Source organism: Falco punctatus, assembly GCF_963210335.1.
Source record: "Falco punctatus genome assembly, chromosome: 1".
NCBI lineage: Eukaryota > Metazoa > Chordata > Aves > Falconiformes > Falconidae > Falco > Falco punctatus.
In genome coordinates, this window is record NC_137580.1 from 106,294,555 (window position 1) to 106,322,513 (window position 27,959).

Genomic DNA, 27,959 nt, shown 5'->3' on the forward strand with positions numbered 1-27,959 from the left:
CTCTGTTGCATTGTGCTTCTTTTAAGTGTGCCAGCTGGGCAGGGTGCATCCCGCATGTCTTGGAGCTGCCCGTCCCACCGACACCCCCTGCGCCCAGGGAAATCCTGCTTCTCCGCCTCCTTTGCAGAGGTGGGGGGCGCAGTGCCAGCAGGAACGTATTCTCTGGGGGAGAAAGGAGGACTTGAGGGTGGGCAGCAAGGCTTGGCTGGGGGGGATACAGATCGGGAAAAGAGTTTGGTCCTGAGCAAGCGGCCCCGTGCAGCACCGAGCCCTGCTGGTGCCATGCCCACCTGTCCAGGGACAACTCTAATGTAACAAAAGACTTTTAAAACCAGTAATGCAAAACTGTAGATTATTTCCACCCATCTTTTCACGTGGTCTTTTAATATCCAAGGAAGCAAACCAGCGATTTGCAGTTTCTTCCAAATAATCCGTAAAGAATGAGTGAAGAAAATATTGTCGCAATCGTGTTCATTCTGTTGAGAATGTACTAATGAGCTATTGCCCCTCTCAGTGAATCATCTGCTTGTTTCTCCCCACCCTGCTCCTCCTGACCCCCTGATACCGTGGCATCGAGGAATCAGAGTGTATATGAACATGGGAAAGTAAAAGCAGAAAGGGAATGGCATCTGCAGAATAAGCTGTTTGCTTTCCTCTGATTGTTGCTATTAATAAAACATTACATTAAATCAGTGCTGGAAGAATATAATTGGGATCATCCATCACATTTCTAGAGGAGAAGGGCTCCTGTTGTCAGCTGAATGGAGTGGCCACTGCCACAACCCCAGCAGTGAGTGTGGAGAAGGGGTGGCCTCATGTCCCCGGGTTTTGGACTGATCCTGTCCCCACTATCATTTTTGTCTACTTTCTGCCTTTCGTTTGTATGAGCAAAGGCAGGAGCTGAGGGCAGAGGGAGGCATCAGCTGGGGAGCCTGTGCCTGGAGCAGAGACCGCTGGGATTTGGGTTTTGGGATGGGCGATTTGGGTTTGAGGGAGGTCTCCGTCCACGGTCAGCTCCTCTTCATCCCTCTTCATCCTGCATGGGGATGAAGGCTTCCCCATCGCTTCTGCCAACGAAGCCAGAGGGAAACTCCCCTTGGATTCACACCAATAAACTCCCTTGCAATAGGGAGTAGAACAGTCATAATTTCATCCACTTTTCAGGGCAGCTGAAACCATTAAATGAAGAGTTGACTCATACAACATGAAGCAGAGATTTTTCCCAAGCCCAGTAATTTGTGTTGAGCTAATGCACCTCTTCACTAGTATCGTATTAGATAAAGTGGCAAATAACTCATCCGTGTGCTCCCAGCCGAGCACAGCGATGGGGATGAACTCAGTGCGGCGGGGCTGGTAATGAGCAAGTTCTCGTTACCTGCAGCTGGATTCAGACACCCCCTTGGCCCCATGCTCTGGGGCTTGTGGGGAAAATCCTCTCACACCAGATCAGTCCATAGTCTGAGCTCTGTTAAAACCCTGTACTGGCAGCTTCTGACCTGCAGTCTCCAGACTAAACTTCCAGGTGGTGGTTTTGTTTAGTCCCGTTTCTGTGAGATTTAATAAACCTTTTAATATTTCTGCCTGGTGAGGGTATTTGGCACTTTCATCTTACGGCTCTTGATGTCTTTGATAAATCAAACAGGTCAAATCCCTTTGGTCTGTGCACAGCGTTTTCTTCAGGTTCATTCCCATAACTCTTTCCTGAATCCTCAGTATCTTTCTTCAGACCACTAAGACTGGCTGGACGTAATGATGCCCCAGCAGCCTCAGCGAGGCGATTCATTAGAAATGCTCTCTATTAAAAAAGTTAACCACCCACTGATCATTTTCCCATATTCATATTTTATTTTCCCGTTCCTTGTTAAGCTAAGAACAGCAAATAAATGATGCCATATACATACATCAGACTTATAACAAGCACTAATGATTCTACAATAAAAACAGAATGATAACTGGGAAGACAGAGATTAAGAAAAATAAGATAAATGCATGTGGTAAAATATTTTTAAAACATCCCCCTAATTTCAGAGCATCAAGTCATGATCACAGCTAAAAATATGACCATCCATCAAAATCCTGTCACATGGAGTTTGGGACTCATTTTAGACAATGAAGAGCTAAAAGACATGCTGAGTTTCTTACAGTATTAATACATAACTAAGCAATCCAAGAGGAGGATATTACATTAATGGCATGAATGGATCATAATAAAAGAACATTCTGACATGTCAATACTCTTAGTCAGTTGTATTAGAGAAAACAAAAATGGAAAAAAGCCTTTTAATGAGGGCTGGTGCCTGCATCCTTGATGCAGCCCGCGGCAGCGCCCGGCCCGGGGAGTGGATCCAGCCGGCAAAGTGCCGGGACTGGGGGGAACATGGCAGTTTGGCTCCTGGCTCTGCCTCAGGTTATTTTAACCTGAACTCTGCCTCACTTCAGCTCCCGGGTCAAAATTGCCTTTTCTTTGTCCACCTGTCCCCTACGTGCTCACAATGCTTTTGGGAGATGCATCCCTAGGTAGGACCGAGGGATGCAGCAGAACTGTCACCATCCCGGCTGGGTGTCGGGGGACCAACCTCTGCCAGTGCCAACACACAAGCTTCCCGACAGCCACTCGCCGGTGCCACTTCCCTGAACCCAGCACGTTGTACGCTTCTCTCACTTGAATAATAGGTTATCTGAGCACCGAAGATTAATTACCGACACTTAATGTCCTCGGAGAGCACTTAGGAACGCCATGCATTAGTCTGGCTTCTGTGGCGAGGCAAATGCCGGGTGCTCCACTTGACACTGCCACCCCCTGCTCCCCGCTTCAGGGGCTGCTGGGTGTGGGGTGGCTTTGCACGGCGCTGCCAGGGTACAGCCACATCGGCACCGCCACCGCACCAGCACCAGCACCGGCACTGCCACCGCACCAGCACCCACACAGCCACCACACCAGCACTGGCACTGCCACCGCACCAGCACCCGCACCACCACCACACCAGTACCCGCATAGCCACTGCACCAGCACCCACACTGCCACCGCACCAGCACCCGCACAGCCACCACACCAGCACCTGCACCGCCATCACACCAGCACCTGCACTGCCACCGCACCAGTACCCGCATAGCCACTGCACCAGCACCCACACTGCCACCGCACCAGCACCGGCACTGCCACTGCACCAGCACCCACAATGCCACTGCACCAGCAGCCACACCACCACCGCACCAGCACCTGCACCGCCACCGCACCAGCACCAGCACTGCCACCACACCAGCACCTGCACTGCCATCACACCAGCACCCGCACTGCCACCGCACCAACACCCAGGCATTCCAGCAAAGCCCTCACACCGCAAACCACGGCTGCACCATGCCACATAGCACCGCATCCCACCCCAGCACCGCACTCCCACGCCGGGCAGCGGGAATCAGCCGCGGGGGAAGGAAATGGCTCTTGTGAGCAGAGCGTACGGTGCCATTCCTGTGCGGCTCCAGTTGCACGTTATTATTATTGCCCACTCCACAATCAGTTTGCATTGTTTCTAGAAACACAGCATGAACAACGCAGATTTGGGGAGAGGAAGAGATGTTTTATGTGCCAGGCTGGAAGGTTTTCAACAATGTGTTTTGCTTTTGTTCAGTTTTTGGGCAAAAGCTGGCTCTTTCATGTGATGGGAACTTTTTTAAAAAATTAATTGGAGATTGAAAGTTTGGGGAACAGGAGCCAAAGGGAAATGAGAAAATGTGGTGTGGAGCTGATCCTGCTGCTCTGAATTTTCTGATTGCTTCATGAAATGAATCCAACCCTAAACTGTATCTTGAGTCTTCTCAAAAGAGAGAAGGACCAATTTTCTTTGAGCTGAATGGGACTGAAGGGTTTTCCCCTCTTCCTTTAATTAAAAGGGATTCCCATTTAAAATAAAACAAAACCAAATAGAAAAGCCAGAGGAAAGTCTCCTATGGAGAGCAAGTTAAAAAAAAAAAAAAAAAAAAGGAATATATTACATAAACTGGAACCAGATAGAAAATGTTCATTTGGGGGAATATTTTTATGAAGAGAATGTTATTTTTTCTTGTTTTCCAGCCAGACTTAGCAAGCAGAGGGAAAAATAAAGAGGAGAAACCAATGCCCCAGTGCATTTTCTGGGGCAGGTGAGGGTCCCGGGAGGCCAGGAGAGGGGGCTGTGAGCCAGGAGGATGCTCCGGTCCTCTCCTAAGCCTCCTGCCAGGGACTGGCCAAGGGTGCCAAGGGGTTCAGCCATGGGTCTTTCACCCAGACAAATCCCACCACGTTCAGGCTGTGCTGACCCTGCTGCTGGTGGGGCACAAGGCTGGGGGGGACCGTTTGGGTACCATCACTATCATTTCCAGAGTGGAAACGCTCCAGACCAGGATGGGATGTAGCCAAATTTGCTGGGTAACTGGCTTGGGCTCTACCATCCATGGAAGAGTGAGAAGCAAGCAGGAGTCTCCTTCAACAAAACTCAGAGCACATCCAGCACTTGACAACCTGTCTCCTCTTGGAAAGGTCACCCATTAGCTCATGTCACAGTCCATTTCTGGTGCCAGCAGCCCACTGGGAGCTCACGCTGTCGGGTCGTGGGTCTCCCAGAGAGTCCCCAGGAGCCCCCTCATGTGCTGGTTCCATTCCATCCCCAGTCCGCTTCCCTCCGGCCTCCCCAGAGGGTGTCAAACTCCATCTCCAAAGGGTGTCAAACTCCATTTCCACTGATCCAAGGCTGCCAGATCCTCTGAGTTCTCCCCACACCAAGGGCAGTGGTGCTTGGTCTTGCCGTCACAGCTGTGTGGCTGCCAGGGATGGGAGGGTGACAGCATGGGGGTGACAGCGCTGCCACCCTCAATCTGGGATGCATCACTTGAGTGTGAACAGCGGCCTGTTGCCTCCCTGGGGGTGGAAGCAGGGCGGGGGGAGCTGGGAGCCTCAGAGGAGCTGGGGGAGTGTCAGAGGGATGGCTGAGCATCGCACCAGGGCAGAGGTGATCCACATTCTCCCAGGTCCTCCCTCCACTCCCCTGTAGGCATCTTGGCAGGGATGAGGCAGCTGAGAGGCAGTGCCGAGACCTGACTGCCCCCAGCACATCCAACCTCTTTTTCCCTTTTATTTTCCAAGACTCATCAATACTGGCCATCAGAGAATTTCTCAAGGACTGAGGAGTTCATCGCACTGTGCTGCAAGCAAGGAGGGTCAAGGAAGGGTGTTTTCATCAACATTAAGGAAAGGAAGCTAAGATGAGGAGCATGAAAGGACTTTGAGAATTCCTCTGGCCCTCCAACCTACTCATGGGTAGCCATTTCCCTGAGTGACAGGAGGACTCTGCTAGAAAACGCTGAGTAACTTGGGCTTGTGGGACTGAGCAGCATTTCTGAAGACAGAAGGTGTTTGTATTGCAGCGCCCTCAACCAACAACAGTTTCTTACTGCAAATTCGGCACAGCACCTACCCCAGCGGCACCAGCAGCCGTGCTGAGCTCTGTAGATGGTATCAGAAAGCAGGTCCTGCTCGTAAGCGTCACCAGCACCGTGTGAAAGCTCCTTTTCAGCCTTCACACCACAACCCTCCTCTGTTTTCCAGGAAATCTGCCTGGAGCATTTCTGTATCCCGGCCCAGCCTTGCTGTCAGTGAGTTTGTTCTCCTTGACTAAAGATTAGCTCAGAGGGATCCTGCCAGTTCAAGTCACACTACGGACTAGACTCTGTGTCTGGGCAAAACCAGCCCTTCCTTAGCTGAGCTGCTTGCCGCACCCAAGCGTGTTGTGACTTCCACCAGATTCCCCTCCCAGCACAGATGTCATCCATGGACTGTAATGTAAGTGGTTTCAAAAGGTGATTAGGCAAATTAACTGAGGACAAGGTTATTATGGGTGGGTAAGCCCCAGAACGAAGACATTACTTCTGAGTCAGGATTTTCTTCCCCCTGAACACAAGAGAAGTAGGACTGGATGCCTCCCTGTCCTTGTGATCAGTCTCCAGGCATCTGCTCTTGGCCACTGTCACAGCCGTGATGCGAAGGACAGTGGATTGGTGTGACCCAAATGCAGCCCTTTCCCTGCTCCTCCCTGCCCACACAGCTGCCTGTCCGGGGACTCCCCAGCTTCCCTGAACCGTGGCGTGGGCACAGCAGAGAATACCTGGCTCTAGGTGTTATTATCATTGACTCAAGCTCTTCCCCAGATTTCACCCCATTTGATAACTGGAAACAAAAGTGATCTGAGCAACCTCAGGCACATTAGTCCAGCCCCCAGAGTATACAAGGCTTTAGAACAAATTTGGAGGGAGAGTCATTGAAAACACAGAGCTAAATAGAAAACTATATGAAATGCAGTACAGGAGATGTCAGGCTCGTCTCATGTTAGGTGCTGGACAGAGGAAATGCTGTAGATCTCTCCATGCTCCAGTGAGGTGCCTGACACAGTGCCTTGCAGGAAATTATTAATGAGGACAGGGATTAATGGGAGAGTGGAAAGTGCATGAGGAACTTGCTAAAGAAGAGCTGACAGCTTCGTGTGCGGTGCGCAGTGGTGTCTGGCTTATAGGAGATCGGTCCTGAGGACAATTGAGTAATTTGGTTCCTGACCTCAGCAGAAATATTAGAAATGCATGAGTGACAGCGCGGGGAAGCACCATCAGGCTAGAGAAGGGAGGATGAATGCCTCTGATTGAATCACTGCTGGGATTTATCTGCAATACTGTGTACTGTTCTGGGCTTCTCCTGAAGGTAAATCCAAACAAGGAAAGGTCAGGAAAGGACTCTGCTGCTGCTGTAGGTGGTGGAGCACCCTTTTGATGAGAGGAGACACAGTGAATGGCTTCCTTGGCCTGTTAAAAAGGAGGTTAAGAATACTTCAGGGAAAGAGAAATGTTCTTCAGGTTAAAGGACTATCTTTGCAGAGGAAGACATATATATATATATTTAAGCTCATAATTAGTAGATGTAAAAGTTTAGGAATTAAGGAGGAAGGCAGCCTACACAGTTTTAAGACAGAGGCTGCTACATTAGTGTTAGAGATGATTGTATGACCCGGTTGCCTTCAACAGCAAGCAACTGGATTGATCCAGGACATCCTTTCCAAGACAGGGATGTAATTGATCGCCTTTATGGTCCCTCATGGGGGTCAAGCTAGTTTGCAATTCAGTTTTGTTGCATGATGCTCCAGCGACAGCTCTCCGGCCACTTGTCCTGTGCTCCAGCACAACCTCTTGCCACGGGGCGCCTTGCTTTGATCAGCCAAGCAAGATGCACCTTCCAGTCATGTAGAAGAAAACACATCCTCCCAGCGTTTTCCCGACGAGAGCCCGCGGCAGGGTCCGTCCACCCTGCAGCAACCTCTCCTGTGTCAGGCTCAGGCGTATGAATAAAACATCTTCCCGAGAACCTCAGTTTTCCACTGGCTCAGCCTAACCTCTAATAGCTGTCGCTGGTTTCCTTCTCGTACGCTCAGCAAACTCCACCAGAACAGACTTGGAAACATTGAGCAGATTAAGGCTTAAGGACACCATTAAGGGAAGGAAACAAAACAAGGAGGGAGAAAGAAAGCACATGTCTCCAACCCCAGCTTTCTCCTCCTCCTTTTACTTGGGTTTCTATTCCTGCTGAGGAATTTATACTCGGGATGCCATGGTCTGGCTTCTTCTTAGGAAAAACAAGCCTACCATATCCCAATGGCTTCTTGGTGCTGTGCAAAACATAAGTAAAGCTTTTGACGTCAGGGAAAGTTGAGGAGCTTAGCAGCCCTGTTTGCACAGCTTTGAAGTGTAGTGGGGCTTTTGCCAAGGTGGGTGGGCAGAAGACACTGCTGGTAGGAGGAGAGAGGAGCTGAGCTCAGTGTGCAAACAGGAGCCTGATGGGCTGGGGTGAGCGGGGTGGAAGGGGGGCTCAGTGTTGCGTCTTGTTCCTGTTGTCACCCAGAGCTGGGGAGAACAGGGAGAAGATGCTTGAGGGTGGCAGAAACTTGGTGGGGCGGAGGGGATTGTTCTGGGTATGGACAGGTGCCTCTGCCTGTATCCTCCATCCACAGAACGGAGTTACGATCACTCAAGCTGCTTTCCAGACACCAGTCTCCTGGTGTCATTCCTGATTAGGAGTGACAAAGGCTGAAGTGACGTTCATGGAGCACAGGGATGCAGAAGGGTGGCCTTGCTGGAGTGTGGTTCACATTTAGGGATACAGCTAGAGATCCCATAGCAAAAGATGAAAGAGAAAGAAAAAAGGAAGGGAAGGGTAAGTGCGCTCCCAGGTCCCAGCCTGGCTTGTGAGCTCCCACTTGGCTTTGGGTCCCCTCTCTCACACCATGGAGAGAAATCACCATCTGTTTTCCATTCTGCCAAGAGTGCCAGCTCTTTCCAGGCCAGCGCAGGGCTGGCTGGTGTGCGGGACCTCCCGTCAGGTCCCAACCCACCCCACACTGATCTGCAGTTATGAGGACTGCTTGCAAGGAGAGTTTAGGGGGTCTGCGCACATCCTAAACCATCACTGCCCCCCCCAGTGCTATGAGCTACTGCAGAGGTTGGGCTGCATGGGAGTGCGCTGTCAAGCTGATCCTGTCATCCCTGAGAAAGCTAAAATATATTAGAAAAGACTAAAAAAGTCATTTACACAGAGGTAAGCAGCCACAATGCGGAAGGGAAGAGAGCAGAGGAGGTGCGTGCCGCAGCAGCTGCCATTTGGCTCGGCTTCCCATCGTTGAACGTGGCAGCACCTCTTTATCATGTTTTCCAGTTCCCGAGAGTGTCACTCAGCATTTGACACCCCTACGTATCACTCCGGCACATAAACTGCTGACTAGGAGCCAGCCCAGGGAGGGAGCTGCAGCCCAGAACTGAGCTGGTTTTAGTTGTTTTGGGTTCTGAATCATGTCTTTGACAAAAAGCAAAGCTTCAGCTGCCTTCTGAGTGTGGGTTGAAGGGAGTGACGGCTTTCTGCCGCGCATTAATCCTCATGGCAGCAGTGGTGTTCCCTCCACAGCTCTATCCATCATTTTGTCTGCTCAGATACCTGTTGGGGAAGGGGAGATGTAGGTGCAGATCTGGCTGCTGGGGAAACCTCTGAAGGGAAGACCAGCATAGGCACCCACCTGGAGGGCATCTGGGGAAGGTCTCGCAGCCGGCAGCCACAGGTGGGTACCCATGGTCTCCTTTGAAGCTGCTCCAATTAGTTTGAACAACTAAATTTTCACTAGAGTTGGGATTTAAACCCAAATATAATCCAGAGCTGGGGAGCTTTTCCTTGCCGCTCCTCTTTTTGATCTGCGTTGTTTATATCTATATATATGTCCCGCAGGAAAGCCTGAGGCAGGGAGGACCCCAAGAGCCCACCAGCCTCCCTCCTTCCTCCGCTGCACAACTTCTCTCAAGAAGCTGTTGTTGCTAAACGTACTCGGAGCTCAGCCTTCCTGGGAAGGTCCAGCTCAGGCTGAGGCAGAGCTGAGCCAATTCACATTGCGCTTTTGTTTGTATCCCAGTGGTTTCAGACTGATCGCTAAAGAGCGCTTTCTGATTTTTTTCACCGTTTTTTTGGTTTCTTTGCAGGATGCTGCCTACCATCCCCCTGCATTTGCTATAGCTTTTGTAACCTTGAGATATGAAGAGATAAAACCATTCCTGGCTCTGGCACTGGAGCGAGGACACGGTGGGGAAGGTGCTGCTTGTGCCCGCAGCTGCGGCATTGCAGCTGGCTGCTGCTGGCCAAAAAATGGGGGTGGGCAAGAAGCGCTTGCATGGGCACAGCTGTAACACAAGGGATGCGGCAGGTTCAAACCCAACCTTTTGCTTGATGCAAACGGTAGCGCTTGGTGATCCCTTCTTCTTCTGAGCATCAAAAGGGCTGTGTGCTGCCAGACAGAGGGAGGAGAAGGAAGTCACTCTTACACCCTGGCCATGTTTGCCCCCCCCCAGCTCACCAAAGCAAGCTCTGACCTCAGCCCAGTCAGTGCTAGGGCAGTGGGACCAGTGGCACTGCTGCAGAGCCGGTGCCATCAACCAGTGACAAGGTTGACCATCATCACCACCATGATGATGACCATGAGGGTCACCAACGTCTCATGGAGCCACCACAGACTGATCCAACAGCAAACTTAGCGCTGGGATCTCTTGCAAAAAGGGGCAGGAGAAAGTTCTGGATAAATCTAGGCCTCACCTCATCCTTCAAATGGTTTTTCATTAGACTGGGGCACTAATGGATGGCACATAGCTCACAGTGACATGCTCCAAGACACCCTCAGCCACCAGGACCACCTCAAGGGTGACACAAGGTCTGTGGAGATAACACAGCCCGGTGCCAGGGAAGGGAGCCCATTGGCTCTACCAGCTGTCAATCAGGCAGATGATCCACCTTCCTTTCAATGGCCACTGGGTGGGTGGGCAGGTATAAAAGCCTGGTCCTGGGTGGTAGCTCTGCCCCTGGCTTTCTGGCTAGGAAAGGTTTGCAGAGAAGGCTTTTTCTGGGGGGGTGGATGGGTTGGTTTTTTGACTTTTCTTTTGCTGATTTAGGGTAGCTTGGGGGCAGTTTTGTTTAATTGGGTTTCTCTGGGTGGCTGCTGTGGGGTGTCTGCTGCTGCAATGCTCCTGCCTGCAAGAAAAGCTGCATCTAGTGCCACAGGGGGGATCCTTTACCCCATGGGTGGCTTTGGTGCTTGCTCCTTCCAGAGACACCCCACTGAAAAAGCTGTGTGATGCCGTTCCTTGCAGAGAGTCTGGTGCTGGGTGTGATGTGCTGGAGCCCAAGGTGGTTGGCCTGGGGATGGTGTATGGAGGATTTAGGAGGTGCCCCAGGAGCCAGCTGTGTCCTACCAGGTAAGGAGAGTGTCTGGAAGGGTGCTGCTGTGGGGCAGGGGTGCAGGGCAGCAGTTCTGGAGGACTTTCCCTGCAGTCCTATCAGGCTCGGTTTAATTGCCCCAAACACTTGATTCAAATCTGCTGCAGCTGGATGATGGATGGGCAGTTGGGGAGACCTGTTCTTGAGCCTGAGGTCTTCTCTTCCAGGGTTTGGCTGGCTCTGCCTGACAAGGCATCGCTTTCACTGGAGGGCTTGTAAAAGGGGGAGTAGAAGTGCTCGCAGCTTTAGCTTACGCTGTGTGTAACAAGGCAACCACAAAATCGCCTCCCGTTTGGTTGTAGAATGAATGCCAAGAAGCGAGTTGCAGCCCTGTGTCTCCTTCTGAAGCATGAAGTCTGAATTAACCCAAGGGCAGTTGCAAAGTCAGGCTCAGCCCCTGCAGGGGACCAAACACCGTGGGCAAGCGGGGGAAACATCAGCATCTCTGGCACACGTGCCTCGTGGTGTCCGAGTTGCAGTCAGGGGCACGGACAGCTGTTCAATATCTTCTCTGTGGTCTTTTCATGCAATAAACCCCTAAAGCGATTGTAGATCATAGCAACATTATGCAAACCTTCATTTGCATAACGATTATGCAAATCAAGATGGATAACCAGCTTTAACCAGACTCAAGTTGCTTTCAAGTGCCTCTTTCTCAGCTGGTACTTCAATCACTTAAAGGACCAAAAAAAAAAAAAAAAAAAACACCGAAACACCAAAACTGCTAACTTTCTTCTTCTCGTGGTTAAGCGCTTTACTGGGGCCAGGAGGGAGAGGAGGTGGCATGTGCAGGCACTGCAGTACCCAGGTGGCCTGGTGGGGTCACTGGTGGCTTTTACATCCAGAAGCCCCAGAAGGGCTGGCTGGAGCTCAGAGCCCTCGGCTTGAAACTGGAGCCCAGTGCGTGCTCTGCTCTGTCCCAGCTTTCTTGAGACTTTTGGGAACATTCTGGGCTGCCTTCATCCTGAAGTACTTCATGGGACTGTGAGGACAGCTGTATAGGAAATGATGGGATATTCGGGTAACTTATTGGTAGCCAAGCTGCTCCTGTTGCATCTGAAGGGTTAAGAAGTTTAACCATCTCCTGCTAGAAAAACTATCTAATGTATTAAATATAACTGCATGGAAGAAAGTGAAATAGATACCTTGCTCATGCTCTCCCTCCCTTCCTGATATGGAGGGATCAGTACTGGAGCATCCCATCTCTCCTGCTGCGGGGTGAGGCAGCTGGCCTGGGGTGTGTTCATCCCCTCCGAGACGCTGGCAGGAGCAAGGGCAAGCATTGCACACTCCATCTCCAGTGGTGCTCTTTTCTTTCCCCTTCTGTGAAGTGCTTTCAGTGCAGTAACGGTTCAGCGGCTGGTGCTGACAGCCCCTTCCTGGGGAGCCGGGTGATGTTAATTCATTGCTGGCCCTTGCTGCTGGAGTGCTGCTACAGTGTGAGCCCGCATCCATTACGGGATGCTGCTGCTTGTACTTGCCTTCCCTGCTGGCCCTGCGCCGCTGAGGCTGCCCTTTGTTGCTCACCACCATCTCCTTTCTCTCAGGTTCTGCCTCCTGCCTTTCCTTTTCCTTCTTGCCCATCTCAGATCCCTGCCTGGGAGTTCTTCTGGATGTGTAGCTGCTTTCCAGCTCTCATGGCCTCTGTAAGGAGAGACAGGAGCATTAACCATTAGATGCTTCCCATTTCTCCCTTTGCAAGGAAATTCATAGTCATGGTCCTCGCAGGCCAGCTCTCGTGTGCCCCATCTGCACTGGGTTTGTGCCAAGCTGGGTCAGGGGTGTGGGTGGCTTCTTAGTGATGATCTGCAGATGCCTGCACAATGCAGCCATGCAAAACCTCAGCTCTCCTCCCTCTGTAGACCCTTGGAGTCCTTGGGTGATTTCTAACTGAGTAACTGCTCTTACTTGTTGTGTGTTTAGGGGATATCACTGGATGCCCCCAGAGAAAACGGGTTAGGAGGGGCGCAGGGTGACCCTGAAAAGGCCTTGTATCAAGCTGAAAGTTGTCAATACATTATGGGCAACATGATGTCATGCATAGACCTCATCAGTGACAGCTGCCCAGGGCGTTGTGCAAACCTGCCTGACTTGCCCTGGATGTGTGTACCTGCTCCTAGCTCCAGCCTGCCATGCCTCTGACAAGGCTGAGGCACTGGTATCTCGGCCTCTGTCTTGCAGAAATATTAACTGCTGAGTTAACCAAAGGGAAGTTTATACTAAGCAGGGCTATGGGCACGCAGGTGTGAGCTCTTAAGGTCTGGACTCAGAAAGAAGGCACATAAGGAGAATTTCAGTTTGCTTAAATGAGGACCAAGGTAATGCAGTGTCTGCAGCTCTTCGTGTCTGGCTATGAGAGGTGCTGATGGGTTAGAATTGGCTGAGTGTCTCCTGTGGTTTTCAGTGTGTTAAAAGGAGGGACTAAAACCCCTCCTGTGGCAGCAAAACTGGTGGTGGTGGTGGTGGTGAGGGGGCAAGACCTTGGTAGGTGTGTGGAGGCACAGACAATGCTGACCTGGAGGAGCCCAAGGATCTACAAAGTTGGAGAATGGGTGACAGCCTGCTTAAATGCTTGAAGGTTTACTGGCAAACAGGATAAATTGCTGAACCATCTGTTTGCAAGCTTCAGGGAGATGATTCAAGAGTTGGGGGTAGAAAGAGGGGCGACTTCAGGAACACTTTGTCTTGAAGAACAAACCAGCCCCCACTGAACTGCAATAATGGATGATTTCATAGTGCAGTGCCTGCGTGCACCGCAGCCCAACCCGCGAACAAACCTCATCCCCACTGACAGAGGAACATTAATTGCTGGCTGAGAAAAATAAAAAGAAAACCCATGATTGCCTCGAGTAGGAGCTAACATAATTTGATTACAGCCCCTGCCCGCTCTGTGGGTCTGCCAGGATGGCAGGACAAGGCAGTAAGCAATGTGTTATACTCCAGGTGTTGTGAAGCTGGGCTTTTTTTTTTTCTTGCATCCTCACCAGTGCCCAGGTGTAGGGAGGAGGGAGAAAACAGACAAATAGACGTGTTGGTAAATGCTAAAAAAAATGTCTTGCCTAAAAATACAGGTAGCAGTTGGAAGAAATCAAAGAAACTAATGGACTATGAATGACCAGAAGGGTCAAAGATGATAAGAAAGCACTTAAATAGAGTGGGGAATTTATTTCTGTGTCAAAAATGGCTCTGTTAGAGACAGATGGCAAAATTGTAAATAGCAGAGTGGAAAAGGTAGGAATGCTCCATACATGTTCCAAATACAGAAGAAAGGAGGCAGGAGGATGTGTTTGCCACGCAGTGCTGTGGCTGGCACATAAAACCTGCCATTTGTAATGTAAGAGGCTGTGTGGCAGCCTGGAGAGCATCTAATGTTTGTCAACTGGAGTACGGAGCCCTGCAGTAGGCAGCCAGGCAGTTCACCAAATTGCTGCTGCTTCCACCCAGACTGTCAAAAGCCAGGAGATTCCCTGGGGGCTGCAGGGCTCCCAGTATTATTGCAACTCTTGGGGAAGAAATTGGGTCACCCTGAGGCAAAGTCATGGGAAAATCCATTAGAAATGTTACTGGTGAGGGGGTGGGCACTGGGAATACCTTTGCAGAAGGGTAGGCCAAACTGAGGTGGGGTCTTTATGGTGGGTGTCTGGTCTGGAGGCATCTTTTCTTTGTTCAGAGTCATTGAACTTGATGAGGAAAGGGTAAAATGGCTGGTGTGCTGTGGAGGAGGCATGGTAGGGGGGAGCGAAAACAGAGTAGAAAAGGCCCCAGTGGCAGTGATGGGATTAAAGAATCCCACTATTGGATCAGGCAGGGCCACCCAAAGCTGCTGTTATGAGCTGCTGGGAATCAAGCAAAGCCAATTTATACGTACGTTCAAAGGGCAAAATATCATCTTTTAAAATGGTGAGTAATCAAAGGGCTCTGCTGTCAGCACAGATAACTGCCCTGGGGCTCCTCTCAGCACCCAGCAAGCACAGGACTGCTGGGGTCCCCCGTGACCCCTTTCCAGTCAGTGCCCTGGGTCCTGGGGGGGGCGGGGGGCTGGGGTAAGCCTGGCTGTTAGCTGCAATCACCATTATCTGTAACAGCCATCGCTATCATCATAGCTAATGGTTCGTTATCCAGCGCCGCAGCCGGGCAAGTGAGTTGTTTCAACTAGCTCCGAGTCAGTCCGGGAGCAAGGCGTGAAAAGCGAGAGGTGAGAACAGGGGGACAGGGCGGATCAGCTGGTTTACCCTTATGCCATGTGTAAATGTGGCATTTAGGGGATTTTTGGGGTGGCTTCAGGAGGAAGGCTGGCCCAGGGGACAGCCCTGATGTGGCTGCAGAAGCTTCGCTCCATCAGCATCGCTGCAGGGTCCCAAGGCAATACATGGGTCTAGCGCCAGCTCAGCTGGGATAACACTTTATACTGGAAGGTGACTAATCATTGAAACAAGCTGTCCTCGCTCCCTGGGGAAGCAAAGGGGCTGCTCCCCCCTGAGCCACCCATCTCGTAGCACAGCTGCCATTTGGAGGGGCTGGGTGGGGTGGTTACATGCATTATTCTTTTTTAAGATGAAAATAACTAAATAACACTCTGAGCCCCCTGCTTGCACACTGGAATTGCAACTGGCCATGAATAATTTATCTTGAAATAATTTATTATTCAGCTTATTTCTTCATTAGCTGAAGAACCTGAACGAAATCAGCTGCTTACCTCCAGAAAAAAAAAAACCCAACTTTTTCTGAAGCAAATAAATAAAACATGAGCATCTCTTCATAAAAAAACCCCACCCCAAACCCTAACACAGTGGTGACCCTTTATAGAAGATTCCCTGAAGACCGTTGAGTGCAGTATTCCCGTGCTGCTTCTCACCCGTGGTGGCTGAATTGGATCGAGGTCCCTCAGTGCTTCCCTGGAGACAGTCCTTAAAAAGCTGAGCTAAGCCAACTGGGATGGAGTTGACAGGACACTGGGGAATCTGGTTAACCTCTCCAGCCTGGCATCCAGAGCTGCTTTATTTAAGCTGACATACTCTCATGGAGGGGTGGGGGACTTCTCGTGTTTTTAAAATACTGTTATATAGTGGTTGTGTATCCGTGTGCCTTTTAAAATTTATTCTTTGGGGTGAGACTTGCCCTGTGCTGTGGATGCAGGTCCTGCTGGGAATCCTCCTGACTTTGGCTGTGTTGGCAGAACTGGGCAAGATTCCACCAGGGCTTAGTAGGGTGGCTTTTTGGGGAAAACCCAATATGAATTGGCAACTGTTGCTGCTGTCCTTTCCTTGCCCATTCTGCCGGTTCACTTAGCATCCCTGTAGCTGCCCAGGCACTGTGGAATGGGAGTCTCCTGGGAAAAGCTCCACGCTCCCTGGTTTTCCTTGCAGCTGCTTGGTTTTGCTGGTGGCTTGTAGCTGACAGCAGTGATGCCCTGGCCAGGGCCTTCACTGGATGGATCTGCAGCTGCCTTGGTTTGTCACTGCCTGACTGTTAGCTGGTCTGTGAGCGAGTCCACTGACTTGTAACACGGCTGCTCTGCACCGTGTGTCGTCTTCATTGGTGTCTGCTCCCTGGAATTAGTTCATCAGTAATGTTGTGCCTGGAGAGCAATGTCATGATGTGACTCATAGCCGCGCTGGCTAGCCTGCGCTCCGGTTGAAATCGTTTGTGGAAAAAATGATGGTAATAATCAGCTGTGCACAGGTCATGGTTTCCTCTGTGTTGGAGCAGTTCATCTGTCTGCTGTGAGCTGGCCCTCCCGGACGGGTTACAGATGAGCAGAGAGTCTCAGCTCTTCTCTCTGGTGCTTCATGCTTATGCGGTCTTCTCAATCCTATTTATGCTTTCATTTTAAGGGGCAATAACCCCTCTGCCATACCACACCATGCTGAAAGTCGTCGCTGGTGTTTTATAACCCCTGGCACTCTCAGCTGTGTTGTCCTTGGCTTTGCTCTTTCTTTCCTCCTCTGTTCAATATCAATAGGCTCTGGGGTCAGTCTTTCACCCCCGCACCCCACCCCCTCTCTTACAGCTGGAAGAGCCTGTCGTTTGGGTTGTGCAATTCATCCCGATTGCTTTCTCTGAAGAACTTTCTGTATAACTCACTGCAGACTTGGAGGAGGTGAGAAGGCAGATGCACACTGCAACTGCTCAGAGGTCTCCACTCCAAGAGTTTCTGCACCAAGCCTGCAAACCGCTCGCAGCTTTTAAGATCAGCTGTGGCAGACTGGGCAAGGAAGAAGCCAAAAATGTGTCAGGGATGTTTCCCTGGGGGTGGCGATTTCTGATTTCCCATCCCTGTGTGCATCCAGCGTGAGGTCAGCCAAGAGAAGCTCGGGACTGCAGAGGTGTCTGGTGAGGGTGGGCAGCTGGATGTGCCTCTTGCTCGCCTGGGAGAAGGAGCTTGGGGAAGGGCCAGAGCTGGGACAAGCTCACCAGTTGTCTGGCCAGTAATTCCCCCTCTTTGCAGCAGGTTTGGAAATACTCAGCAGTTCACAGCTTGCAATAGCAGCTTCTCTCTGGCAGCCCCCAGGCTAGCCCGGCAGAGCCAGCCTTCCAGTAGCTGGAGGGAACACCCCAGTTTCAGTGACCTGTGGGCTCTGGCCATAGCGAGCTGCTGCAGCTCAGCCTTGGCAGTGCAGGGTGCCCTGGGGGTGGCCTTGGCCACAGGGTAGTGCCAGGGGTCCTGACCAGCTCCCACGCACCTGCTGGGTCCCTGTGTGTCAGCCATGCCTGCTCCTTGGTACTCGTGTTGCTGGGCCAGAAATGAGGTGGCTTCAGCTGACTCTTTTTTTTGGGTGGCTTCTTTAGATACCCTATGCCTCCAATCAGTCTTACTTTCTTCTGCTGCAAGATTTGTCTTTATGGTTTTCCTGCTGCTGTCAGGGTTTCAGTCTGCTCGAGTGATCCTGAACTTGCCTACACAGTGGGCTGGCGTGTTGATGGCCATATCAAACCTCCCATACCCTAGTCACCAGCATTTAACCCTGCTTTCATCTCACACTGCCTGTGATGGCAGCTCCTCTTTTTCTCTCCACGTTCTGTTTGAGATGTAGTTTTGCTTGAGCTAGCTTTCAGCTCTGCATTTCCTTGCATTTCTGCTGACCCTAGTAAGAGCTTTGCATGCTTTATCACACTCCTTTTTTATTTATTTGTATTCTTTTGCCTTGTACCAGAGCCAGAAGGGCCTCAGAGCCTGTGTTGCTAAGTGTTGCAGCTGCATGCTTTGTACACCCTGTACCCTTCTGCATGTTCATGCAAAATCGCATTGTGTCCCACTTAGATGACAGCCGGGGATATTGCCCTAACTTTGTGTGATGCAACCCACACCTATTGCAAAGCTTTTGCAAGAGACCGCAGGTGGCTTTTGGCGTATGCGTCTCGATCTGCTGGCTGCATTTTTGGTTTTATCACGCACACATCAGCAGGTTGTAATGACTGCTTTTGTCTGTTCTCTGGACAATCTCGGATAGCTTGGTTCTTCAAACGGCTTTTGCAAATGCTGACTTCTCTTACCTCAGTAATCTTCCTTCTTGTATTTCATCTGGCTGAGATTAGACTGTGTGCTGAAGGATATGCATCTCGCAGTTGCCTTCATTATCAGATTTAATGGGGTTGCTCACTGCTTGGTTCTTCTAGGTCCTTGCATTTTCTTGTGGAAAACTTTGCTGTGCCTAGAGGACATGAGGACTGTACTTCTGAGACCAGGGAAGGATGAGGCAGAGGTGGGGAATGGCTGTAGTATATCCTGCTTCTAGCTGCCTGGGATGCAAACAGAACCTGAGGCACCAGCAGGGTTGCTTTAGTGGACTGTTGAAGTCACTACCTGACTGCATTGATGCAACCATCCCCCACTGCCCGTGGGGGAGCTGCTCCCAGGCCTGGGGAGGGATCAGTGATGCTCCTGGATGGATGGGGCATCCCTGGGGAGATGCTACCACAGCACCAGTGGAAGCTGCTTGCTCCATTACCTCACAGCAGCTGGGACCGCTCTCCCACCATCCCCTTCCTCACTTCAGCCCCTTCACAGGGGTAGCATCACTGCCAGCACCAAACCCCCACCAGGGTCTCTGTACCTGGGGTCAGCAGTGTGGTCCAGCTGGGCGTTCATGTTGCCAAGCAACCCATCTCCCACCACTGGGTTTCCATGGTGATGGAGCAGGAGCGCGGGGTCGGGGGTAGAAGCCGAGCAGATGCTGCTGCTCACAGAGCTGCACCCCTGCCCAAAAGCTTTGCACGGGCCTGGGGATGCAAAGGGTGCAAGTGTGGGTGTGGGGAGGGTGCAGGTGGGGAAGTGGGAAGCAGGTGACCTTGATGGACCATCAGACCTGTGCAAAGGAGGTTCACAAAAGCTAGCTTGGAAGCTCAGTGCTTGACCAAACATTAATGGGTGCCTTTGCACGTGTAGCAGGGAGTCACCGAAGGCTGAGGCAGGGAAGGGACTGTGTGAGCCTGTGAGGCAGACCTGTGTTGGACTGCTGTGCTCTCTGCTGATCGTAGCTGCTTGGGCTTCGGTGTCCCCTGATGCCTGGTCTCATTCATAATTACTGGCCAGCTTGGCACACGGTGTCCCCCTGCTCTGGCTGGTGGAAGCGCAGTGAGTGCTGGTCAGTGTGTGGGTGGAAACACCCTCTGACTGGTTCTCCTTCCAGTTGGCTGAAATCTCAACAGCAGCACCTATTTCTAGAGTGCTGTGTCAGCTGTGGACGTGCTCCTTGGCAGCCTCCACTGCTGGGTAGCCCTGTGCATGGAGCGCCATCCAAAATTGCTCAGCATTTTGGGGTGCTTTGGCTGCTCTGAAGACAGCTTTTCTCAGACCATGAAATCCATTTTGGTGCAGGGCTGTTAGCAATGTGGCTCTGTGGGGATCAGATTGGAGTAGGCACAAGGAAAGATGAAGTCCTGGATGGGTGGTGAGGATTAGAGCAGGAGAGAAAGGAGGAACTTGTGCCCTGTGCCAGGAGTATTCAGCCTTGTTCAAGAATGGTCCCAGTTCTTTCTGGTCCAGGAAATGCTGGCTTTACCCTTCTAATCCCATTAGGAATGGCAGGGGATGGAAGGACAAACGTGCATGGTGGTTTTGCTGGATCGGGGCTGAGAGCCAGGGGCATGTGTGCCAGAGGGGGACCTGGGGGATTTTGCATGACAGATGGCTGTTCTTGCTGCCCCCCTGCTTTGGAGAGAGCATCTGCTGCCCTAACCTTCAGTGGCTGCTGACCCCCACCCTGCCCATCCGATCTTCTCACCCCTTATCCCCTGGGCAGAAGTGCACAAAAACCTCCCCAGAAAGCAGATGATTTGGTTAGGTTTTGCACGCAGAACATCTGTGGACAAGACTTCCAGTATCAATTGGTAACGGGTCCTCCTCCATGCAGAGGAGACCCAGGACATGTTACAGAAGAAACACCAGAAAACTGGCACCTCCTGTAGGTAAGAGCTTCTGGGCGATGAGACCGGAGAGGAGCCTGGGACACCTGTTTTTTGTTCTGTGCTGCCGTGGACACAATATGTCCCGGCCCCCTTCATGGGTTTGTTCCTGAGGTGAAGTCTCTCAGATGGCAATGCCAAAGCTGGATAGCTGGAATAGTTGGACACTTCCCTCTACAGTTATTCACAGCCAGTTTCTGCCCATTTGTCCTCGTGCCAGCATTGTCTTCTGGCTTCAGTAGCTTTTCTCTCTTCTGCATATTTAGCCCCTGCTGTATTTATAGCTGACTGTGATATTCCCTCTTGGCTTTTGTTTTGCTAGCACAGGCTCCCTCCTCCTCGTGTTCTCACTCTCTCCTGGACATAGGTGGCCAGACCCCAGGTTGTGTCTCCTCCCTACAGCAGCGTTACCCCTCACCCTACGAGGGGGATGTGCTCCTCCCCTCTGTACCCAGACTAGGTTAGTCCCATTCGCAGCCACGTGGCAGAGTTGTCTTGTAATGCTCCTTTGATCAACTGGCCCTCTTTCTGAGGGACTGATAAAAATGCAGAGAATCATTTTAATCCAAATACCCGGCCTCATACCTCACGCTGTTGTGCTACAATTTCATTCCACTTGTAGGGTACTCAAGTCTTGCAGTACAATATCCCATCTTCCTATTTTGCAACCAGTCTCATCTGAACAGAGCTCTTGTTCCCCGGGGAAATATTCAAAGTGCTAAGCAGTCTTGGTCTCACTGTATGCCTTAGGCAGATTAAGAGAATTTTATTTTAATGATCAAATAAAAGAAGAATTCCTACATGGAGGCAGTGGTCCTCTGGTGCTGCTGTGGTCATATGGTGGTTCCCATCTGCAGATGTTCTGAAGCTGCCTTTGAGATGCACTCTGACGTCAAGCTGGTGAAGTTTCTCATCTTTTCTGCCTCACTGGTAATGCCTCGCTGTCTCTTCTCTGTCCCAGCCCGTGCAATGCTGCTTCTGGGTATTCCTGTAGGCTTCATCTTTAGGTGCTTTAGTTCTGTCCAGGTGGATGAGAACAGTTGATCCGGCAGACAAAGGGGATGCAGTAATCCACTTAGTCTGGTGTGATCTCCCCTTGCTAAGCCCTCGTAACGTTTGCTTACTTTCAATTAGCCTTGCCGTCTGAATCTGCTGTGAAGCCTCATCCTCTACGAGATCAGATTAATGAGCTTGTGTCTTATATTTAAATACAGCCCCCACATGTGCTGTACACCAAACCAATAATACTTTATCTTGATGTAATAAAAATAATTGCCAGCAGAAACACTTTCCCTTGTGCCTATTCTTCACCACTCCAGGGAATTGCTCGCTCCTGTCTCCTGCTTCCCAGTTCCACTTCCTCATATGTCTCTCACCTCCATGGCCAACCTCACCCTTGTTGAAAAGTGAGGTCAAGTAGTGCTGGGATGTGCCCCGAGTTATCCTTTAATCTTTTCCCTATTCAACTCTCATAACAACCCTTGTTCTTTCTCTCTTTGAGCCAGAAAGGCTCTGGGGCTCTGTAACTAGCTGTTTCAATACCTTTTTTGCAAGGTCTAACTCGGATCTGATGCAATTTCCACTTTGTTGAAAACTTGGTGGCCTCTGTGACCTCCATTCCAGGACTCCTCTCTTCCAATCTGTGCAGGGTCCCTGCTTCTGGCTAACACCTTTCTTTAAGTGACTGCTCAGCCCGTTGCCTTGCAAGCTCTTTGCAAGCTTTAACTTTTAGTTTCTTTTCCTCCTACTCAGAGTTTCTTGCAGCACTAACACCTTTTCACTTGAAGCAGTTCCAAGTATCCTGCATATTTGTGTCCGTGACCTCTTTCCAGCTGACTTCATTAACCAATTCCTCTTGTTTCTCAGTGTCCACTCTGCTTGAAATCACGATGCTTAGTTACAGGCTTATTTTCATTTGTTCATTCACTTAATCACAAGTTGATTTAGGTCAAAGTGTTTAATTCAGGGCTCACTTCCGCAATCAGCCCTTCCATAATACCTCCCTTTCTCACCAAAACGGAGTCTAAATCGTTGCCTTGCAGGTTCAGAACATAAACTTGCCAGCTGTCACATCCAGCTTTGTCTGCTCCGTGGCCGCAAGCAGTGTTTGCATTCCAGACTGCCCTGTAGACCAGAGCTACTGAAGTGGTTTCCACAGGGTAAATGTTTGAAGTGCCCCAGCACAAACTGCTGCTTCACCTCCTAAAGGGGAGGTTTGCTGCACCAAGAAGTGTGCTCACAGCATATTCCCATATTCCCAGTAGTTCCTATAGGGAGGATTACCCCAACCTGGCTGTTCAAACCCCTCTTTCATTCCCCTCACCCCTTTGGGGTGTTCACCGGTCCCCTATGTCTGCACTCCATAGCGTAGGTCTCAAGGGGTCTTTGGAGAAGACCATCACTGGGTGCATTGCACAGCAGCCCAGTGTTGCGTGTGATCGATGGTTGGTCCTTCGGACTTGCCCTGAGCTGAGCCACCCCACGTCTCCCTGTCCAAGCCCTGCCTGCTTGCGCAGGGTCCCCCTGCCAAAGCTGAGCTTGGCCTTGGGGAGGTGATGTTAATTCCTCAATTTTCAGGGCTGTTTATCTCAGCCAGAGCATGAGGGAGCTGGAGGTGGGCAGGGGGCCAGTGGGCACAGCCCAGGCGGGGGACTGGGATTAGGCAGCTCAATCAGAGGTGCCCCCAGGTCAGTGCAGGGTGGTGGCAGTGGCTGGGCTGGACTCTACAGATGGAGGCACCAGACTGCTGACTCTTAGGACACTTGATTATTTTCTGACATGACCTTTTTTTTTCCCCCCTCCCCCCAAGGAAGTGCTGGTTTAATGAACCGCGTATCTTGGGGAACTCATCCAGCAGGCTCTTGCTCTTGCAGGGCTTGGCTGGCTGGATCAATCTGACCTCCTGGGTCAGGGTGACATATGATAGAAATGGCCAAAAGAGCAAAATCAAGCTGGGAAGGTTGTCAAGAAGGCTAGAAAGGAAATCTTCTTGTGCGCAGCTTTTGGTTTCTTGTGAGATAAAGCTGAATTTTCAGGAGCTCAGGGCAAAATGTAATTTTCTGGTTGGCTTTACTTGCAGTCCACCTGACTGCTCTTTTCCCCCTTGCTGCTCTGCATCCCTGCTCCTACTTCTTCACTCCAGCTGCCATCCCAGGCCCTTGGAGCACCAGACCTGAGTCTGACAAGCAATCGCTGTCCCACATGGGATTGACTGGACACAGCTGGGACCCAACCACTGAGCACTCCGGGAGCTGCCAGAGCCCTACATGCCAGCACGTGGCAGGATGGGGTCTGCTGGGGAGGCGGGTGGAAAGGAGGGGCGAGGAAATCATGGCAAATAGGAGCTGACTGCCCAATAATTGTGGACAACAAGGCTTTTCAGCAGGGCCATAAATCAATGGCAGATGGAGACACAATGGGTGGTGGTTATTGATTTCTTTTTATTTATTTATTTATTTATTGTTCCCCTGTTTGCTGCCCGGCAGAGTGGAAAGGCTCTGGAGACAGCACTGCAGGGGCTCTCTCTCTGCTCGGCAGCTTGCCCACCTTCCCTCCCCGCTCCTGGCTTGGCATCCCAGGAGCTGCCTTTCAGCTTGGGGTGGAAAGGAGCTGGAGGCAGAGGTAGGGATGGGGCTAAAAAAGGGCAGACCACAGCTCTGGCCAAAGCCCCATCTCAGCATCTCCAGCAAGCCACCTCCCCCCTGCCACCATCCATCTCACCCAGCCAGCAGCTTTCCTACTCCTGTGCTGTTCATCTCTGACCAGTCATGTTCAACTGATGAATGCCATCAGTCCCCGTTTCTTCTCCTCCTCTCTCCCTCTACCACTTGCAGTTCTCAGATGTGATTTAAGGGATGTGCCAGGTCTCTGCTGCTCTGAGGAGGGACAGCAAGACACAAACCTTGCCCAAAGCAGGGGCTGATCTGAGGGATGCCCTCGACTGTTGTGCTCGGCAATAGGATTTTTGTTCTTGCTTAACCTTTTCTTAAGACCTTCCCTACACCTCCCATGCTCTTGGGTGGCTCAGCTCTGCAAGAAAGATCTTTGTGATGTCTGTGTGGTCCTTCAGGTAACAGGGGGCTCCCATGCCCCGAGCTGAGTTGGTACTTTAGGCACTACAGTAATAGTAAGAGTGTTGCTATCCTCTGGCTCATGAAGGCAGTGTTATCCACATGGGGAAGAGGGGATATCATTTTAGTAATGGCTTTCTTTCCAGGATGAAAAGCTCTGCGATTAGAGCTGGTCTAGGCTGTATTTTTTTCCTTTTCCTTTTGTTCAGGGCAGCGCAGAACACTTTGGAATTCATAAACTGGTAATTTATTGAACAGGTCTTTGGAGAAGGGAAGTAATGAAAACTGCCATATAAATTACGGGAGCATTTGGGATCCTATTGCTGGCAGGAGCACAGCAGCTCCGTGGCCTCTAATGGAGCTGGTGTCTGTGTCAAGACACCCACAGAAGAGCAGACACCTCGCAAAGCTGCTGCAGAGGCAGGGGGAAGTGGCATCGGGGCTGCCAAAAGCAAACCAGTAGCTGTATTCTTGGGAGATGGGGCCATGCTCGCTGCGGAGCAAGCATCTCCTGCAGAAATGCCATTCGCCTGTCCTGTAAAGGGTGGGGGGGGGTTACTGGCCCTGTAGCATTAGCAGCCCCTGGCACAGAGGGGCTGTGCAGGCCTTTCTGTTGAGCTAGTCTCTTTTTTTTTTCTTTTTTTTGTTCCTCCCCCTCTTTACATCTTTTGCCATGGGCAGACAGAGCCCTTGCTGCTCCCAGGCTTGGCCAGGTCCCTCCTGCCATGTAGTCCGCAGTGATGGAGCGTGCTGGCTGCGATGCTCTTGGACCAAGGAGGAATTAGAGCTTTGTGCACATGGGGATCAGCAGGTGTGATGTGAGATCCTGCTTCCAGCTTGCAGCACATGGGCTGGATTTGAACCTCCCCAAAGATCTGCGTTCAAAATCCCAGCCCGAGGCCGTGCTGCAGAGCGCTGGAGGTGCCGCAGGCGACGAGCAGATACATGGTGCTGACAGGAAGCAATGTTTCTTCTGCGGGGCACTGTTGCCAGGCTGTGATCTTGCTGCTGCTCTTTGCATCCGTCTAGTGAGATGCCAGGGTGATGTCTGCACGTGGCAGCCTGTCTGTGCAGTCTCAGGCTGGGAGCAAATCCTTCCAACGCACCACTGCAGCTCAGGTCACCCTACCGAGCCTGCCCGAGGGAAGGTGGTAGGATTTTCTTGGTGGTGGAAGAGTTGGGTTTGGTTTCTGAAAGCCTGACCCCGCTAAACCCGCTGTGTACATGTGCTGTGGAGCAGAAACATTTATCAGAGATGCCTTTGGAGGAGCTGGGGTGCAGGAAGAAGTGAAGCATCGGCGGTGTGGCCATGCAAGGGGCTGTGCAAAGCAAGGGCCGTGGGTGGGAAGAGAGGTGAGGGCTGGATTCAGGTGCAAGCTGAGGTCAGGAGCATCTGGCAGAGCTAAAATTTTTGCAAGCCACAGTGTTTTCTGTCTCTGTGGTTAATCAGGGTAATGGGCCATTTGCCTCCAGTTCAACACTCTGTCCTTGCAATGCCATCAGGGAAAGGGTCGGGGGAGCAGCCTTCACTGGTGGGGTGGTAGTGCCAGCCATTCTCAGGGCTGTGGGGACAAGGCTGTCCTTGGGGGAACTAGGACTTTGGTTGCTTGTTTTTTTTATAGTTACTGGAACCTCCTGTCTGGTTCCTCTAGCCCAAAGTGCTCTGTGGCCACGGACACATGGGCTTGCTTCATGTCAGCTGGGAGGTCCTTAGCAAGAGGCAGCCAAACATTAACACAGCATCACCAGGGTTTTCATCCTGCTGTGCAAAGGCAAAAGCTGGTTTTCCAGATCATCTGATCCAGAATGCTGCTAGGAAGCCTGGTAGATGTCGTGGCTTCTTCCCCGCAGCTGTTGGAGGAGGTCACTGCTGAACTCACTGTGTCTTTTACATCTGTGTGTGTCTTTGGTCCTGGCAAGGAGGGAGATTTGGTGAGTGCTTCCAAGCCAGGGCTCCTAAAGGTTCCTGTGTGATGCTGAGCAAAACACTGACAGGGAAATGCACCCTGCCACGTGGAAACTGGCTGTGGGTTAAAAACAGGGTTTCAGTGAATCCTGGGAAAGGAGAGATGCAAGGTTTGTACCTGAGCAGCATAAATGAATGAATTAATGGATTAAATGTAAATTGTGGCAGCTTTAAAATGAAAGTCATAGTTTCCAAAAGTGCTTTTAACCGGTACTTATTTCTGCAGCAATATAACTGCCAGCAAGAGCTTAATTCATTATCACCAGAACAAAATGAAGACCCTGTAAATTTGAAGTCCAATTTAATTTCCCCAGAAAGAGCTTTTTTCATCTTTCTTTTCCTTTCCTCTCTCTTTCTGCCCAAGGAAGGAGGATTTCCATCACTTAGAGCTGTTGTCTGCTTCCTGCAAATGGGATTTTCTCAGCCTGCCCAGCCACGGGCACCCACTTGCTGGGAGCGAGGTGGTGGGCTGCGGTGGGTCTGTATGTTGGGACTTTGTGCTGCCCATCAGCCCTGCAAAAGGCCAGTATTGCTTTGAAAAGTTCAGGCTGGAAGTCAGTACTGGATGGGGAGGGAAGCGGAGGCTCGGAGGGAAAAAGCAGTTTGTCCCAGGTTGTCCTGGGTTCGTGCCAAAAGACCAGCAAGGACCCGAGTGCCTGAGTCTGAACCTACTGCTCAACCCCTTGGCCATCAGTGTGGTCCCAAAATGATTTGCAGGGGACGTTGGTCACACTTGAGGCAAAATCATCCAAGTTTGGGCACCTGTTGCTGGGAAGATCATGGCTGGTTGGCAAGTAGCCCAGGGAAGGCAAGGAACTGGTGGGGATGGAGGTAGCCACGGGCTGGCTCTGGCGGTGGAGCTGGGTCTGCTGTGAGGGCTCCCGGGGCAGAGCAGCTGGCACAGGCAGCTGAACCTGTGCCTTCCTGGGGGGCTCCATCTATAAACCAGCCTGTGACTCTTCATCCGCCCCCCCTCCCCTCCAGCCTGCTGCCTCCTCTTCCTCGGCTTCACTGCTGAGGAGTGAGAGGGATGGCTCGACTCTCTGAGCTCCGCTAACAGCGCAGATGGCCTGTACATGAGGTTGGGCTGTGCATGCATGTGTGCATGCATGTGCCTGCTTCCAGAGCCATAGAAAACCAGTAACAGCATGTTTCTGCCCTAAAATGTAAGACAGAGCAAATGGGGGAAGGGGCCTGATACAGCAGGAGGAGCACAATGAAGCCTCTGGTCTCCATGGAGTCTTTGTTTATACTCTCATTTCCCTGTCGTCTGTCTTTTTCTTTTTTTTGGGGTTTTTTTGTGATTTTTTTTAAGGGAGTATTTTTAGCGTGTGGGAAAGAGCAGCGCACTGGTTTGCTGGATGCAGGGCAGTCGGGAGCAGATGGCGTACAAGCTTCTCAAGCTGTGCTGACTGTAAAAACACCTCCGTCTCAAGTCACCTCGAGGTTACTGCAGTCCTGAGCTCCCCATCCTCCTCCTCTGCAGCCCAGACCTTCCCTGGCTCACAGCCCCCATCCTCAGCTCCTGGAGCAGCTTGCAGCAGGGCCTGGACAGCCCCGTGAGGCTGGTGATGGTACATGAACCAGCACCTTGTGCAGGTGGGTCAGATGCATTTGGCGGAGTAAAGGATGGGGCTGATGTGCAGAAGAGATTCGGTGGCCCCTGGCCGCCACCATCCCCTTGTTCTGCCTCCTCCCT

At 51.3% G+C, this 27,959-nt stretch overlaps 1 protein-coding gene across 9 annotated transcripts in view; it reads left to right on the top strand.

Annotated features, from left to right (window-relative positions):
* Nucleotides 1-27,959, top strand: part of LOC308054870 (uncharacterized protein) — a 294,524-nt gene that overhangs the window by 225,286 nt on the left and 41,279 nt on the right. For 3 of the 9 annotated variants that reach the window (XR_013924289.1, XR_013924290.1, XR_013924291.1), the window contains exon 1: nt 35-27,859. Coding sequence is in view for 1 of the 9 variants with exons in the window: in XM_080368269.1 (XP_080224395.1) it covers nt 10,693-10,797 (105 nt within the window). In the remaining 8 variants the exon portion in view is untranslated. Of the gene's footprint in view, nt 1-34; nt 27,860-27,959 lie in introns of those variants that run through there. The other 6 variants (XR_013924264.1, XR_013924265.1, XR_013924263.1 and 3 more) reach the window with 5 other exon arrangements.